The 19,031-nt window shown below is 37.2% G+C and overlaps 1 protein-coding gene across 1 annotated transcript; it reads left to right on the top strand.

Annotated features, from left to right (window-relative positions):
• Nucleotides 1–3,069: 3,069 nt before the first annotated feature.
• Nucleotides 3,070–18,714, top strand: LOC133765133 (UDP-glucuronosyltransferase 2B16-like). Its single transcript, XM_062198753.1, has 6 exons — nucleotides 3,070–3,844; nucleotides 5,770–5,918; nucleotides 9,499–9,630; nucleotides 11,656–11,743; nucleotides 13,266–13,485; nucleotides 17,802–18,714. The coding sequence occupies exons 1-6, from the start codon at nucleotides 3,118–3,120 to the stop codon at nucleotides 18,079–18,081; spliced, it is 1,596 nt and encodes a 531-aa protein (XP_062054737.1). The 5' UTR covers nucleotides 3,070–3,117; the 3' UTR covers nucleotides 18,082–18,714.
• The last annotated feature ends 317 nt before the right edge of the window (nucleotides 18,715–19,031 follow it).

The following is a 19,031-nucleotide window of genomic DNA, read 5'->3' on the forward strand; positions in this document are numbered from 1 at the left end:
CAGGAGAAACAGGTTTTAGGGCACTATTGCATATCATGATGAGTATAGTTAATCATTTATGTTTCAAGCTTGCGAGAAATTAATTTCAAATGTTCTTGCCAATCTACTCATTTAGACCTTAATTTTTAATAGTCAATAATTTTATTTATAATAAAATAAAACCTCAATATCTTTGAAATACTTGATAAAAAGGAAATTCGGTGTCATCATGAATATTTACCATCTGAGATTTTTTTACTCTAAAAAAGGCATATTTAATACACATTAACATTTGTGATTTACGTAACACAAATATATTATTTTGTGTTAACCTCTATATGTACATATTTAGTCATGCAAAAACCTAACCAGATATGCTCCATGATAAATTTATGGACTTAGGGGCCAGCATTGTTGCACAGCAAGTTAAGCCACTGTAAGCAGTGTCAGTATCTCATATGGGCACCAGTACAAGTCTGGGCTGCTACACTTCTGAACAAGCTTCTTGCAAGTATGCCTGGGAAAGCTTTGGGGGCTTGCCAAAGTCTTGGGTTTCTGCACTCATGAAGGGGAACCAGGAAAATCTTCTGGCTCCTGGCTTTGGACTGGCCCAGCTCCAGCCATTGTGGCCATTTGGGGAGTGAACCAATGGATGAAAGATATCTCTCTTCTCTCTCTCCCTTACTATCTGTAACTCTATCAAATAAATAAATAAATATATAAAAATATAGATTTAACATTAATATCACATCAAACAGAATAATATATATGCTGCATTTAATTTACATTTTCCTAAATGATAGCAATTCACTTGATGAATAAACAGAGCAAATGTTTCATTATTTTGTATAAAGATATTCCTATTGTTTATTAATCATTGCCCTATGTAGTCTCAATCAGTTATATTAATTATAAGCTTTAAGCTGCATAAGAGCTTGACCTTGAAGTAAGAAATAGAAACCCTAGAAATATCTACACTATACACATTGCTTTCAAATTTGTGAAATGGGAAAAATGGATGTGTATAGTAACATTGTCCAATTGCAGTTGCATACATTTTGTCTTAATAATTCATCAGCATGCTATAATGCATACAATTAATCAAGGGCATTATATATCTTTGCTGAATCAAAATAAAAATTAGTTGTTGAAATAGACACATGGATTTAAAAGAAGATGTTCTAAAATTTGTTATATATAATCAATCAGTAGGTATTATTAGAATACTTGAACTCACCAGGTATCGGCCCTACCATCTGTTCAAACCATTTGGGACTTCTTTTTAAGAAATATTTTTTCTATTTTAAATATCTTTGAATGAATCTATTGCAATGAATATAAAAAGTTTAAGTACTCATAAAAGCGCTCATTCTTGAAATTTTTATGATCACAGACAAAAAGTTAACAAGTAAACTTTGAAGTAGGCACATCTCAAATAAAGGCATGAGTATTTCAGTGGACCAGCTCCCAGGTGAAACAGGAATAGCTAGCTTCAAGTATTCAAAGATACAGTTACTTAGTAGCCCACAGAATTTTCCTAAGGACATGCTGGATGAAAATAAAAACCATACATCAACTCCTTGGTGAAAACAGTTAAAGCCTTTGGCACTTAGTCCATGACCTGTTCCTCTGCCCTTTTGAGCCCAGTGATACTGCAATGCAGGTGCAGACTAGACCATTGGACTTCCTCAGCCCATGGCTCACAGTTGCAAGAGAAACATTAACCCCAAGATTTGTAAAATACAGTGAAAGCATGTGACATTCATGCAGAACCTGCTCTGAGTCACCCTTCCTAGCCAAATCAAAGCAGTTCTATTATACATAAGACTAGATTTGACCAAGAGGTTACTTCTACCACACAGCTCCAAAGAGGAGACCAAAGAGTCTCCCTTCTCCCATTCAGCCAGTCATAATTCAGAGGTTCTATTCAGGCACAGCACCCTGAGAATCCAATTACCAGATAGTCATCGCCCACTTCATTCATAGGTTGGCAGTTCCACAGTGGGAGTGGCAAACTAAGAACAGAAGCTAGAGACTCACTCCTCAAGAATCACAATCAAGAGACATATGTCACTGTCCCTGCCCCAAGTTCACTGTAATTCCATTATCAAAAAATTACAAGAGGCATATCTGAGATGACACAAAGTAAATTAGTACTTTCTTAGTACTAGAGAAATCAGAAATTGGTATTTACAGGCACAAAGATTAAAGAGTGTAGGATTTATTTTTAGAGTAACAAAATGCTAAAAGATTTATTGTGATGGTGGCTACACATTTGCATAAGTATACTGTACAACCCTGCGTTGTAAACTTTGAATTGACCTGTATTTATAGGAGTTATATCCTACCAACATTCTTATGGAAAAACAAACAAACAAACAAACAAAACCCTAGAGCCATGCTATACAAGAAATACAGGTCAATTGTATAATGAACGACTTTATTGCTAGTTCTGTGTCAGAGAGACTATAGACACAGGTCTCTTTGCAACTGCTCTTGGCATTGCTCTATAATCTCTTATGAAGCATAGGTGACTTACTTATGTAAGCCATAGACTCCAAGCTAGGTCCAAAATCATAAAGGAGACACTGAAGGGGCCAGCACTGTGGTGTAGCAAATAAAGCCACCATCTGCAGTGCTGGCATCTCATATGGGTGCCAGTTTGAGTCCCAGCTGCTCCATTTCCGATCCAGCTCCCTGCTACTGGCTTGGGAAAACAGCGGAAGATGCCCCAAGCCCTTAGGCCCCTGCACCCACTGGCTCAGCTCCTGCCATTGCAGCTATCTAGGGGAGTAAAACAACAGATGGAAGACTTCTCTTTCTACTTTCTCTTTCTCTCTCTCTCTCTCTCTCTCTCTCTCTCTCTCTGCCTCTGCTTCTTCTTAACTCTGACTTTCAAGTAAATAAATAAAATCTTTAAAAAAGAGAGACACTAAAAGCACTCATACAAGCATTAGATTATTTATGTTGCTTTTTCCACCTGCAATTCCAGTCCACAAAATCTGTTTGTTCATATGATGCATTTGATTGGATCAATATAAGTTACATTTTAACTGCTTGTTACAGTTCTTCTGGAGTACAGCACAGAGAGTGACAGAAAGAGACAGTTTATGGAGAGAGGCATTGCATTTCACCAAGATGTCTGTGAAATCTGTTTCAGTTCTGCTGCTGCTGCTACAGCTGAGCTGTTGCTACAGATCTGGGAGTTGTGGGAAGGTGCTGGTGTGGCCTATGGAATTCAGTCACTGGATGAATATGAAGACAATCCTGGATGAACTTGTCCAGAAGGGTCATGAAATCACTGTTCTGAGATCTTCAGCTTCTGTTTTAATTGATCACAAGAAACAATCTGGAATTAAGTTTGAAACTTTTTCTACAACTTCCACTAAAGAAGAACTGGACGTCTTTTTCACAAACTGGGTCAATATATTGATAAATGATGTGTCAAGAGAAAAATATTGGGAATATTTTCCACTATGGCAAAAATTCTTTTTACAATATTCTGAAATTTATGAGAATTTTTGCAAAGACCTAGTTTTAAACAAGAAACTCACGACAAAACTGCAAGAATCAGGGTTTGATGTTGTTTTTGCAGACGCCATCGCACCCTGTGGTGAGCTGCTGGCTGAGTTTCTGAAAATACCCCTTGTGTACAGTCTCCGCTTCACTCCTGGCTACACCTATGAAAAATATAGTGGTGGACTTCTGTTTCCTCCTTCCTACGTACCTGCTATTACATCTGTTATAAGTGGTCAAATGACATTTACAGAAAGGGTAAAAAATATGCTATGGATGCTTTATTTCGACTTTTGGTTCCAGACATTTAATGTGAAGAAGTGGGATCAATTCTACAGTGAAGTACTAGGTAAGATACGCTTTTTTAATTTTTGATTTGAAGCCCTAACATTCCTTTAATGTTGAAGATGAGTATGCATGAATGTAAAATATGAAGAAATAGTCTTTTATATGTAAATATTGAAATGAAAATATAACAAAGCCTAACAATCTCCCAAATGCTATGGAAAGGGTTACTTTACAGGGTAAATGAGAAGCTAGCAGCTTGTCATTAAGAAAGGATATTCTATTAGTTCACACAATGACAAATGCAGTTGTATGGATTTTTATAAGCAACTACATGTCTATCATAGTCTATTTTATTCATATTGTACAATGTTGCAGACAATTCTCTAATATGAATGTAATCATGTACATTGAGGCATGTTTCTAGAACAACTATCAGTGTGCCACTGAGAAAATAATTGTTCCATGTTTACATCTGTCTCCTTCTTAAAATTAAAATATTGTCTGTATTACCTGAAAGATGCATTTTCAGGTGAGAGCTACTTAGTAATATGCCATACACAAAAACCTATAAATTGAGGTTTTTAATGTTCCTACATTCCTTCTTTAAGTCTGTGTAATGCTTAAAAACTTGTGGAAATATAGGCATATAAATAATTAATCTATATCTTTAAATTATGTTTTACCACTTTTTACAAAAGTGATCCAAATAAAAGTAAATAAAACATTTTTCTATAATTTAAAAAATTATGTGGTATCTGATAAGTATTTCTATGTAAATAAATGCTAAGTTTGAAGGCAAAGCAAAAAGAGTAGATGAAATTCAACCACATTCAAAGAATTCACAATTCACCTGAAAAATCAATGATTAGCGATAGCTTCTTAAATTGTAGAAACTGGACTGAATATTCCTGGAAAAGCTCTATAATTATGGTAGTATTACTTGATTGTGAAGCTAAAATAATTATTTATATTTCCACCCATTGCTTTTATAACTTTATATAGAAAACAGTTGCTTGTTTCATTCTATAGTGGCCTATTTTTAAATACTGATTTATTTATATAAATGGAAGAGAAACAGAGGGTCACACACACACACACACACACATAGAGATAGCATTATCTTCCATTTGCTGAGTCACTACCTAAATGGCCATAAATGGCCTACTGTAGGCCAGGATGAAGCCAGAAGCCAGAAACAACTTCTTGGTTTCCCACATGGATGGTGAAGACCTACTTGGTCCAAGCAGTCACATTAGCAGGGACTTGGATCGGAAGCAGAGAAGATGAGACTCGAACTGATACCCTAATATCAGATGCTGGTGTAGCAAGCAGTGGCTTAATGGACTGTGTAAAAGTGCTGGCCTCTATGATAGACTATTTTAGTGACTATTATTGGTAATATGCTGAAATGATATTAGAGAATGTTCCCTTACATTGCTTTTTGCATATATTTGTAATATGTGAACAATGTATACATATACATGTAAATTATACATAAATAAAAATGTTTGGGGCTGGTGCTGTTGCACAGCAGGCTAAAGCCCTGGCCTGAAGTGCCAGCATCCCATATGGGCGCCGGTTCTAGTCCCGGCTGCTCCTCTTCCAATCCAGCTCTCTGCTATGGCTGGGGAAAGCAGTTGAAGATGGCCCAAGTCCTTGGGCCCCTGCACGCACCTGGGAGACTGGAAAGAAGTTCCTGGCTCCTGGCTTCAGATAGGTGCAACTCTGGCCATTGTGGCCATCTAGGGATAGAACCAGCAGATGGAAGACCTCTCTCTCTGTCTCTACCTCTCTCTGTAACTCTTTCAAATAAATAAAATAAATCTTTAAGAAAATAAAAATAAAAATGTTTTATCACTATGAAGACACTTTCTACATCATGAACTGCATCATTCCAATCCCTCCCGGGAAATTACATTGTACAATTATCAACATTGCAACAATTATCTCATTATCCTTCCTTTTCTTCGTTTTTTCTCTGCTCAGGAAGACCTGTTAGTTTCTATGAGCTAGTGGGGAAAGCTGATATTTGGCTCATTCGAAGCTACTGGGATTTGGAGTTTCCCCGCCCACTACTGCCAAATTTTGAATTTGTCGGAGGGCTCCAATGCAAACCTGCCAAACCTCTGCCTAAGGTAAATGTGTTACTATTCATTTTCTTATTTTGCTTTGCTTTTTCAATACAAATGTCTCTCTGTTCTTCATTTAGCACATCTGACTCACAGGAAGAGATATTGGAACTGGGATAAAATGCAACACAAGCAAGAAACTTACATAAAAGGCATCAAAAACATATAGAAAGTTTGAATTAAAAGATAATATGGGCCGGCGCCGCGGCTCACTAGGCTAATCCTCCGCCTTGCGGCGCCGGCACACCGGGTTCTAGTCCCGGTCGGGGCACCGATCCTGTCCCGGTTGCCCCTCTTCCAGGCCAGCTCTCTGCTGTGGCCAGGGAGTGCAGTGGAGGATGGCCCAAGTGCTTGGGTCCTGCACCCCAGGGGAGACCAGGAGAAGCACCTGGCTCCTGCCATCAGATCAGCGCGGTGCGCCGGCCGCAGAGCGCCTACCGCGGCGGCCATTGGAGGGTGAACCAACGGCAAAAAGGAAGACCTTTCTCTCTGTCTCTCTCTCTCACTGGCCACTCTGCCTGTCAAAAAAAAAAAAAAAGATAATATGCATTGTCCATGAAGTTTTTGAAGTCCCCTTGTGTATTTCTATACCAACACATACATCCAGACTTTATTATCATTATAGAATAACAGAATATGTGGAAGAATTTGACAACAGAGCCAGTTAAATTAAGGTCTTCATTATGTGACATATAAAAAATCAACATTTCACTCAAAGTATATTCATAGAGAGCCTTAGATATCATAGCCATAGATATGCCTTAGAGAGACAAGTGCTGGATATAGAAACAAGGGAGGCACAAAGGTTCCACCCTCTGGATACCTGACTTTCTATTTAGAAGATAAACAATTAAAATAGTAGGAAAATATTTTGAAAAAGGAGGCCCACAATACTAACAGAACGTATAGTAGAGATCAGAGAATGTGTCTCAGAATAAAAGTTATACAAGCAATGTGCAGGCACAGCTGTAGGGACAAGGGGATAAGAAAAAGCAAAAAGAGAAAAGTATAATAAGAACAACATCACTAAATTTAGGAGGAAGAAACTGAATAGAGTCTTATTTCACTAGCGAGATAATTTGGCTTTATACAACAGGATAAAGCTAAACATATCTCAGAAACACCCTAAGGAGCAAACCAGAAAATCAAACTAGGAGAGACAGCAGAAGCAGCAGACAGAGGAGCTGCAGCCTGCACCCTCTACAGCCCACATTTTCAGTTTCTATGCAATTTATCTACTCGTGATTTTTATAGGTAAAGTGTTTTAACTCGTTTCTCTGATCAGCTGTTAATGCTGCGATCCATATTTAGTTTTATAAGCTTCTTACCATGTTTGTGCTTCGGGAAGGGGTGTTTAGCACATGAATTTTTCTGATATGAAAATGTAAGAGTGGGCTATTAGTACATATCAGTTTAGTTCTATAAAGTAGGAATTTTTTTTTTAAGTGAAAGATGGACTGGGGAATTTTCTTTCTGAATAAAAATGGAGCTATAGAGGAAAAAAAGTTGAGCTAGGGAGAAATATGATCATAATTGCTTAAAAAATGGACTTCAAAGTGAACTGGATTAGATTGCAGAGGGATCCTGGGGGAGGCTGAGAAGTCAGGAGGTGGTAAAGTTCAGGAAACAGAAAATAGAGAACAGACTACAATATTCATAGACATGATGATTAAAGAATCTATACTAATAACAAAAACCTCCTGCTGTGTGTGAAAAATTAACACTGAAAATCAATGAAAATATCTGATATTCAAAGGGAATTCAATTAGTCTGTCAAAGAGACACCTGCATCCCCATGTTAATTGCAGCATCATTCACAACAGCAAGGACAAGGATGCCGTCTTATGTGTCCATCCATTGGTGAGTGGATTAAGAAAATGAAGTATATGTACACAATGGATTACTACCCAATCGTACAAAGGGTGACATCTTGTCCTTACCATTACATGCATAGAACTGGAAGGAAGTACTTGTTCATGTAAAGTAAACCGGTCTTAGAAAGACAGGTAGTGACAAGTAACGCAGCACCTCATCATATGTGGAAGGATTTAATCAAATATGAAGGAATGGTGTTCCCTTACAAGAGCCGTGTTTTTCGTCTAAGAGCAGCCTACTGGATACCTCAGTCAAGCTCACTCAGGAAACGTTTGTCTCGGCATCATAGATGCCTGACCGAAGCTGGTGACAAGGGAAATGCTCACTGCATTTGGAATGAAGACCCAGGAATTTCTGCCACTTTCACCTAGAAACAGCCTTTAGTTTGTAATTGAAATAAATTTTGTCAGCCAGTTGAATAGTATACTTTATAGACAAATACAAGGATTTAACCTATTTTTAAATTCACATCCCACTATAAAGATATATGTAGAAAACAAGTATTTTACTGCAATATTATGCAATCTCTTAAATACTTTTTAATCTATCTTCTTATTAGAGCAATATAAAGCTGATGTCAAATAGCTAGTACCCAATACATACTTTGGATGCAAGTAGTTTCAGCTTTATAAAGTAAATTTCACAGGTCCAAAGGCTCAGGCAATATTAGCAAAAGTCTTATACAATGTATCTCTATGCTCCACAATTTCCTGATTTGTCTGAAGAGAAGGTGACAGTGTTAGTAGAAGGAGGAAATATCTTTCTGGGCACATGCCATGACACAGTGAGTTAAGCCACCACTGTGATGCTGGCATATGGGAATGCTGGTATTTCAGTCCTGGCTCCTCTGCTTCTGGTCCAGCTACCTGCTAATGCACCTGGGAATGCAGAGGAGGATCTGCTGCCCATACGGGAGACCTGGATGGAATTCCTGGCTCCTGACCTCAGCCCTGGCTGTTGTGGTGATCTGGGGAGTGAACGAGGGAATAGAAGTATTCTTTCTCTCTTTTTATCTTCCCCTTTCTCAGTCATGTTGCCTTTGAAACAAATGAATAAATCTTTTAAAAAATCTTTAATTCTCAGATAATCTATCCTTTCAGAAAAAGAAATAAGACATTTGACAGATTGCACCATGAGTTTTAAAAATGCTTTTAGCCTTTGGCTGTATAAGATACCCCATATGAAACTATACAGAGAAGAATAACTCAGATGTTTAAAATCAATATTTATAGCAGCTATTTGTAAAGACAACCACTAGAAATAAATAGTGTCTATAACACTCTTATAAGTAATTCACCAAAAAGGATTTTAATAACACTAAATCAGTCAAATGTGGGATTTAATTGGTACTTGTTGGACAAAGAAGATAAATATGCATACATTTTTTTCTGCAGAATGACAAAGAAATATAAATGGATTACAATTCTCTATGTCATATAAAATGTACATAAACCATGAAAGCTTAGCTTCATAAGAGAAATAATCTGGGCCCATTGGTAGCACAACAATGTGATCATAAATAATAGGACCACGGGTACACTTTGAAATGGAGAAGATGAAAATTTTGTCAGCTATATGTCTTACCACAGTCCCCACTCTAATAATGTCTGCTTATACTCAATTTTCTCTCCTTCGTTGACTGCGCTAGTCATTTCAATACTGTTTGCTGTGCTGCTGCACATTTGTGATGGAGCAAATTTTCTCTTCACAGGAGATGGAAGACTTTGTGCAGAGCTCTGGGGAAGAGGGAGTGGTGGTGTTTTCCCTGGGGTCCATGGTCAGCAACATGACAGAGGAAAGGACCAATGTGATCGCATCAGCCCTTGCCCAGCTGCCACAAAAGGTTAGAAAAAGTGTCCTAAGGGTGGGCAGTGACTTGGTGAGTCTGACAAACTCTGCAAAGTGACTGGTTACAGAAAATTCCTGTGTGAAAGGTAACCTGTTGTTATAGCAATGATTTATCTCAGATATCACTTTACCACCAAACACAGGCTGGCATTGTGGCACAAGTTAAGGTGCCATACTGGTTTATCAAATTAGTGTGTTGGTTTCAGCCCTAGCTACCTCACTTTTTATCCAGCTTCCTTCTAAAGAACCTAGGAAAGCAGGGAAACATTGTCCAAATATTGGGTCCCTTGCCCCTCAAGTGGGAGACTAAGATGAAATTCCTGATTCATGACTGGCCTGGCCCATCTGGAGAGGGAGTCAATGAACGGAATATATCTCCCTTTCTCTCTCTTTCTCTCTCTGCTATTCTCCCTTTCCAATAAATAAATGAATCCTAAGGGAAAAAAAAAGGAACAAACCTAAACTCTACTTATCAGGTGCAAAAATTGTCAAAGTGGGCGTGTAAATATTTTTGAATTAGTATTTGATCAGAAGAAAATATATTTAACAGGTGCAGTGGGAAGCCTCGTTATCATCACAACACTGCAGTCAGGAACACAGAAATCACCAAGCCCTGCCCCCTAATTTGATGCCTCTGTGTGCACTAAAGATGTTATCAGAAAGGAGTTAAATTGTAATTGTAACTACACTGATAAAACAGCAGTAAGCAGGTTTGGATAAAATTTCTGAAGTGTTAATATGTAGCTTTGGATTCCCAGGTAATTCCTGACTCTTTAATTCCCCCAATTTTGCATTAGTCCCCTTCACAGTGCTGTTCAGTAATCTATGTAGTGGAAGGAAGATCAGGGCTCACTAACCCTGGGCTCAGGATTCAACTCTATCAAACAGATTTAGAAAAAAATAGAAGAAAATAGACTACTCTTAAGGCTGGATTTGGCAGTGCCTGAAGCAGGAAGATGTAAGAGAAAGTGTGGAGATGGGTTTTCCCAAATAGACTCAGTGCATTATAGTATGTGGCCCCATAGGATGTGTTCCTAGCCCATTAGATTAACACCGCCTGCAGACTAATGAACAATAAAGGAATATAAGAAGGAGTCAGAGGATCAGGCCTACCTTGGGAAGAGGTTCAAATGCTCCCCATAGATACTAATTTTCTAATCTGTACACGAAAACTTTGACCTTCTGGATTTAGAAACCTTTCAGCTTCCTATCTAATATGGGGGTCTAGTAATCACCTATGTTAGATTTTGCCAGAGAACCTGAAATTACTTTTAACACTCATATAGCAAACAGAAACCAAATCCTTGTGGATTCTATCCTAACTTATAGAAGAACTTATAATTTCCAAGATCAGTACCTTATTTTGCTACTGGTCATGGAACCATTCTGGCTATAACAGCATTTAGTGACTTTGGCTGTCAGTGTGTTGTAGTGCATCATGGATGCGTGTCTAGTCAGTTGCACCACATTTAACCTGACAGCTTGGTATCTTTTCCAGCCACCATGTTGCATGTGAGCTGGTTCTTGTTTTCTACCATTAAAGACTTTCCAATCCTAGAAACAGTGATAATACTGGGTGTTTATTTCAAACATGGCACTTGAGTGGCAGGTGTTGTGGTGCAGCTGTATGTTCACACTCCATATCACAGACCTTGGGGTGAAGTGTCACCTCTGCTTCTGATTCAGCTTCCTGCTGGTGTGTGTCCTAAGGTCATGGTATATCAAGTACTCCTCATCCCTGAGAGCCAGGGGGCTCTCCCAAATGGAGTTTACAGGTTGTCCGGCCTCACCCTGGCTGTTGTGGGCACTGGTTGAGTATAAAATAGTACTGGAAATGTTAGTATTATACTTAGCTCAACATTTTAGCAGTTCTCATCCTTAATATCTCTTGTCTTCCTTTCCTTATCTTTCCTGTGGGAGGCATTTAACTAGGGAATTTCTCGACCTCTGTAGAATTCTAACATGTTCTAATTTGAAATTCAACTCATTGAAACAGGAATTTTGTTTTTTAACCTAACAGGTTCTTTGGAGATTTGATGGAAAAGAACCAAATACCCTAGGTCCTAATACTAAACTCTATAAGTGGATGCCTCAGAATGACCTTCTTGGTAAGATACTACAGAGTAAATGCTGAAAACATGAGTAAAAACCAAACAGGATGAGAGTAGTTCAACAGGAAACTCATTGACCATTTATTTAAAAAAAAAAGGAGAAATCAAAGCAAATGACTTCCTGCTTGTTTTCCAGTTCTAGGGAAAATATAATGAAGTAAACTCTTGTTTAAAAACTTTTTATCATACATAATCAAATTCTTAATGTGCAGAAGCAAAGTATACTTATATTGACTATAGTTACCTCTTACTGAAATTGCTCAATAATTCCTGTGCTAAGGGAATTTGGCACAGCTGTTAAGATGCTTCTTGTGATACCAGCATCCCACATTGGACTACCTAGGTTCAAGTGCCTGATCCACTTACAACTACAACTTCCTGTTCGTGTATACATTGGTAGGTAGTATGTGATGCTTCAATTCTTTACATTGCTGTTGCCACATAGGAAATCCAGCCTGGGTTCCTAGATCATGTCCCAACCCCAGTGGTTGTAAGCATTTAGACAGTAAATCAGCAGGTGGAACATTTCAAAAATCTCTCTCAGTAAAATAAGTAAACTTTAAAAAGTAACAGTAAGAATAATCTCTTGGGTTGTCTTCCTGTGTCCTATTTCAGTTATTACATCTGTCTTTTCTGCTAATATGATGCTTTTCAAATGCCACCAAAAACGATCTGTCACCCATTATGAATGAAATTATATTTTCTAAGGGAAAAACCTATGATATCTATTATAAAATGATAATACATTTCAAGATGAAAGCTGGCTTCTCCTCCTTTTTTTAAAAAAAATTATTTGAAAGAATTACAGCATGAGGTAGAGACAGAGAGAGAGGTCTTCCATCCGTTGGTTTATTCCCCAGATGGCCCCAATGGCTGGAGCTGAGCACATCCAAAGACAGGAACCAGTAGCTTCTTCCGAGTCTTGCATGTAGGTGCAGGAGCCCAAGGATTTGGGCCATCTTTTCCTGATTTCCCAGGTCATAGCACAGAGCTGGATCGGAAGAGGAGCAGCTAGGACTAGAACCGGCGCCCATATGGGATGCCGATGCTTCAGGCCAGGGCTTTAACCAACTGTGCCACAGCACCAGCCCCTCTCCTCCTTCTGCTTCCAGAACCATGACCATGCCACCCTCTGTTGCCTTACACATCCTCCATGCAATACTCAGTGGATGCACCACTCAGAGAAAATGTTTTAACAGGCACTTGGCCATTTTTAATTTTTTTCTGGCATATGCAAATTTCTTTTATCCAGAATCTGTTAATTTTTCCCACTTGAGAATCTTGCATTCGCTGTTCAAGTTTCTATTTTATATACCATCTCTTCCATGTAGCCCTCACTTACCTCTGCAGGGGACTTAGATGTCTCTTCCTCTTGACCTGAAAGCAATTTAAATGCAGTTTCATGGCTATTAATATTTTCTAGTCAGCTCTGGCTCTGTTAGTGCCTCATGCTATAAATTTCTCATTTCATTTCTAGGACTTACCATTAATAATTTTACTGAAAATCGCTTAATTCTAGGTCATCCCAAAACCAAAGCTTTTATAACGCATGGTGGATCCAATGGCATCTACGAGGCGATTTACCATGGAATCCCGATGGTGGGGCTTCCCTTGTTCTCAGAGCAACCTGATAACATTGCCTACATGGCAGCCAAGGGAGCAGCTGTTAGACTGGACTGGAAAACAATGTCAAGTGCAGATTTGCTCAGTGCCTTGAAGACAGTCATTAATGATCCTTCGTAAGTATTGCTTTCTTTTAATTTCATAGTATTTATAGGTAAGTTTTCACTTGAAGTCTAAGGAGACAGTAGTTATTCTGAAGATGAACAATATGTTGACATTCATGAATAACTCATCATGGTTTTATAGAAGTATTTTTAGAAGTTCAGATACAGTACAAAATGTGTGCAGTAGCCAATAAATAGAATGAGGGGAATCACAGAACAAGGTAGCAGGATTACAAGGAAGCATTAGGAACAGAGCTGAAGCTGGGAACTGTGAATGTTATAATAGTTCTGACTTTCAGCAGTTATAGCTTTCCTACAACATAAGAACTCACCACTCATTATTTTAAAAGAAATTATATTGTATATGTTTCATTTATAAAGCATGATGCATGGAATATATAGATAGTAGAAGAAAAAAAAGAAATTAACCTATCCATTATCTCATATACTTACTCATATTTTTGTCATGTAAATTATTCTAATGATTTATTTTCAGTAAACCAGTATAACTGAAACAATATCCTCTTCCCTTGACAATTAATACGTCCCCAATTTTCTCTTCTAGTATTTTGATTCTATCTCTTTTAAGTAGTAAACAACTAGGGTTTTAAAATTTGCTCCATTAAAACTAGTTTTTTTTTTTAAAAAAAAAGGCAGTACTTCTTTTCATTTTTTTACATGTATGCTTATTTTATTTTTAAAAGTTTGATTAGTTTTTACAGGTTTGATGTGATTTGAAGATTAAATTCTAAGAACATAATGATATTCCCTACCTATATCCCCCCATGCATCCTTACCTTTTTCTCACACCCTCTTTCCTTCTTGTTTTCTGACATTATTTTAGTTTTTTGAGATATCATATTTTAAATTTAGATTCCAGTAACAAAAACTTAATACTTCACTGAATAAGTTTAAGAAGTGAAGAGCAAAAAGTCTCTTAGTTTAGTGGGAATATAGATCATGGTTATAAAAATAATTAAATGGAAAAATGACCATTTCACTCACATATACTACATTTTACTAATGACAGATCATTAACTACAGTAGTATAAAATTCTTAGCCATTGGTTTGAGAGGTATAAAGCAAAGTTTTACAAACCTATATTTGCAACAACACTGATAAACACAAATCGTACTTTTTATTTTTTTTCTCTTTATTTTAGTTTTTTTGCATTACATTTAGCTCTTACATATAAGGAAAAAGATGTATTATTTGTCTTTCTGGGTTCAGCTTATTTCACTCAACATTTGGCCATTTGTATTTCTTCTGTTGAGAACGTCTATTGAAGTCCTTTGTCTGTTCCTAAACAGGTTGGATTTTTTTGTGGCCATTGTTGAATTTTTTAAGTTATTGATGTATTCAGCATATTAATTCTTTGTCTTATAGGTGGTTTGCAAATATCTTTTCCATTCTGTTGGATGTCTCTTCCTTCTATTGATAATTTCCTTTCCTGTGTAAAAGCTTCAGCATTTTAAACATTCCCATTTGTTTAATTTTTTGCTTTTGCTGCCTGTGTTTTGGGGGCCTTTTCTAAGTTGTCTCCTACACCAATGTCTTGGGGTATTTTACCTCTGTTTGCTTCCAGCAACTTTATAGTCTCAGGACTTAAATTCTTTGACCATCTTGCATTTATTTTGGTATATGATGAGAGGAATACACACACACACACACACACACACACACATATATATGTGTATATATATATATGTATATATATATGTGTATATATATATATATATATATATCCAGTTTTTCCAGCACAATTTGCTGAAGAGAATATCCTTAGATCACTGTATGTTCTGAACACTTTTGACAAAAATCAGTTGGATATATGTATGTGGATTAATTTCTGGGCTCTATTCTGTTCCATTGATCTCTGTATCAGTTTCTTTGCAAGTCCAAACTGTTTTTTTTTTAATTTTTATTTAATGAATATAAATTTCCAAAGTACATCTTATGGATTACGATGGCTCCCCCCCCATATCTTCCCTCCCACCCGCAACCCTCCCCTTTCCCGCTCTCTCTCCCCTTCCATTCACATCAAAATTCATTTTCAATTCTCTTTATATACAGAAGATCAGTTTAGTATACATTAAATAAAGATTTCAACAGTTTGTCCCCACATAGCAACACAAAGTGAAAAATACTGTTGGAGTACTAGTTATAGCATCATATCACAATGTACAGCACATTAAGGACAGAGATCCTACATGATATTTTTTTTAATTGATTAATTTTCTATGCTATTTCCAATTTAACACATTTGGGGGGAAATGTATCTCTCATTTACTAGATTTTTTTCTGTTCAGGATCCATTTCTAAGGGAATATTGTGTTCTTGAGTTGGAGGTGTCATGCTATCTTGATTCTTCATGTTTCCTGTGTCCCTATGTCGATGTCTGTCCATCTGGTGTACAGGCCCCTTCTTCTTTACGGAATAAGAAAAGACATTATGGTTTAGCTGAAATGCATGGTATTCTTGGCTTGTTGTGTTGACTTTGGTTCCACATGAGCCCAGAATTGTAGTTTTGAGACTTCTTTTATCATAATCAATGTCAGGTCTAGCTACAACTAACACAGTGGTCTGATCTCTGTTGCAGTTTGTAGGGCTTGAAGTGTGGCTTTGAGATGGATAATGGTTCCCTTGAGTGTATTTCTTTGGCACACAGTAGGGCAGTGTGAGTGTTCCTGATGAATGTGATACCCAGTGCCTTGTTCTTAGTACTGAGAGAGAGACAAGAGTGTCTGCCCCCTTGTCCTGCTGGCACACTGGCATCACAGGCAATGGCTTATCTACTATCCCAGACCCTGGACACATATTTTAAAAGTGTTGTGAATTTATTTTTTTAAAATTTTTTGACAGGCAGAGTGGACAGTGAGAGAGAGACAGAGAGAAAGGTCTTTCACCCTCCAATGGACGCCGCGGTAGGCGCTCTGCGGCTGGCGCACCGCGCTGATCCGATGGCAGTAGAGCCAGGTGCTTCTCCTGGTCTCCCATGGGGTGCAGGGCCCAAGGACTTGGGCCATCCTCCACTGCACTCCCTGGCCACAGCAGAGAGCTGGCCTGGAAGAGGGGCAACCAGTGAATTTAATTTTATTACAAATGTTGTTCACCCTATTGAGCACCCTGAAGAGCACATTTATTTTTCTTTTTTGAAAAGGAATATATCTTTCAATTGCTAATTTATTCTAGAGATGTCTTTTCACATAATTAAATTGTTAATAAATGTAATGCTGAGGAATGAGTATGTGGTAATTAGTTGATAAATTGAGTGTGTTTGTTATGACACATATTGTACTAGCTTTTTGCTCATACCCTGTGACTTCTTCACTATAGCCTTTCCCAATTGTGTTGCCAAAATATATTAGGAGTCTTGTACTCCTCTGAAACAGTCCTCCCACCATTTTATTTTTATTACAGGATTAAAATTACCTCATTTGTGATTGCTACAGTGTTAAGGTATATACTTTGTGGTTTATACCTGTATCCTACTGTCTTGTCCATAAGTCCTTGGTCATTTCAACACAAGAAACAACAGTAGTTGAAGTGATTTGAGAAGTCACCAGATTCTGAAGTCACTGAACTATGAAAATAAACAACTATAATAATAAAAACTGCTGGCCTATTGTATGATAAGAATAATTCCAAGTATTCTGAGAATCAATATATAATCATAATAAATGGATAATAATGATACTGTATTTTTTTCTTTTCTTTAATTAATGAAAAAGTAGGATAACGAAAATTTATGAAAAGGACAGAAAGTTTCAGCTTCAGGAACCAAAGTAAGACAATTGGCTTCATATTCATAGTTTTAATTATTAATTGATATATTCATGATTAAGGTCAACATGAATTCCTGGTTGATATGGACTCCTTATCATCTTTAACCAGAAAGTATCTGAACCTTTTCATAGATTTGTCTCCTATATATGAATTTCAATACTGATTTGAATCTTGTACATCAAGTCCATTAACCATTTCTCATATAATAATTGAAGCCCCACAACTCAGATTATAGTTTTGTTTTGTTTTCATGCTTCGCATACCAGATGAGTTTTATTGTTGTTATTGTCATTTTCAGTTCTCTTTGCTTTTAAGAATTAACTGATTCCAATTTCCAGTTTTGAAGGACAGTAATATTGTTTTCTGCCAACCCGTCTCAACACATTTGTAGTCTTGTACATCCAACAAATTCTAATGAGGAAACACAGATCTCTGTGATGTTCACTGAAGAAAAGAATTTTTTCCCCTACTCTTTAATGTGACCTTCATTTTGCCATTTCTGGTGCATCCTATAAACTTATATCAACTAATTTTCCTTCAGCTATAAAGAGAATATCATGAAGTTATCAAGAATTCACCACGATCAGCTCATGAAGCCCTTGGATCGAGCAGTCTTCTGGATTGAGTATGTGATGCGCCACAAAGGGGCCAAGCATCTCCGCGTTGCAGCCCACGACCTCACTTGGTATCAGTACCACTCTCTGGATGTAATTGGGTTCCTGCTGGCTTGTGTGACAATCATTACTTACCTTGTCATAAAATGCTGCTTGTTTGTCTATCAAAAGCTTGTTATGACAGGAAAAAAGAAAAAGAGAGATTAGAACTCTTTCAGGCATGAGAATAGCAGCTATGACAGATGAGATCATTCAATTTAATCCCATCACTATGGGTAAACCTGTGGCAAGATTTTCCTTCACATGACAAAACCTGTTCCTCCTTGATTCATCCAAATATTTTATTATTATATTAAGAACTAAAACACACATAATATCAGAAATCATCAAATAGTTCTGCTTTACTGCTAACATAAATATATGTGTATATTTGTATAGAAAATCCTAACAAAGTATAAGATTCACTTGAACTTCAGCTTGTTGACTTGAGAAGATGGAAAAGCATGAAGTTTTCATATGCATTCACAGAAAAATCATCTGCCTGAATACAATGCAATCAACTGGAGCATACGTGTTCTTATTAAAGAAAAGCAGAGCCAGAACCTTGTTACAGGTTGCAAAACAGATATTATCTAGACTTCCATGGTATGGAAGAAAAGCTCCAGGATAAAGTGACCTCAACTTCAGCTAAGACAAAAGTGAATCATTTTAATTAGAATTAATAAATAGCATTGGGTAATTAAGAAGCATAAACCAAAGGTTACTGACTACTAAGCTCATGTACATGGCAAAGTACAGAAAAATGAACTGAAATATTAATAAAGTGGTTTAACAAGGTGAGCTAGGATGTATTGTTTGCCATTTGAGTGGCTTGTGTTTTCTTATCTAAAGACTAGGCATCATGGCCAGAATCAGCTTTAACAGTGTAACCCAAGTCTGCATGTAGATAGAAGACAGGCTATCATTGGTAAGGTCTCCTGGCACAGTGTTCAGACAAATCTTTTGTTCAACGTGAACTCAGGTTCACATTTCTCATGCAATGGAAAACACGTTATAATAGAATTTTTGCTTTAAATTTTTGGAAGATCCTTACTTGCTTTATAACAAAGCCTATGCATTCTAAGGAAATATTTGGTTAGAAAATGAAAAATTAAAAG

This window comes from Lepus europaeus, chromosome 8 (assembly GCF_033115175.1).
Source record: "Lepus europaeus isolate LE1 chromosome 8, mLepTim1.pri, whole genome shotgun sequence".
Classification (NCBI taxonomy): Eukaryota; Metazoa; Chordata; class Mammalia; order Lagomorpha; family Leporidae; genus Lepus; species Lepus europaeus.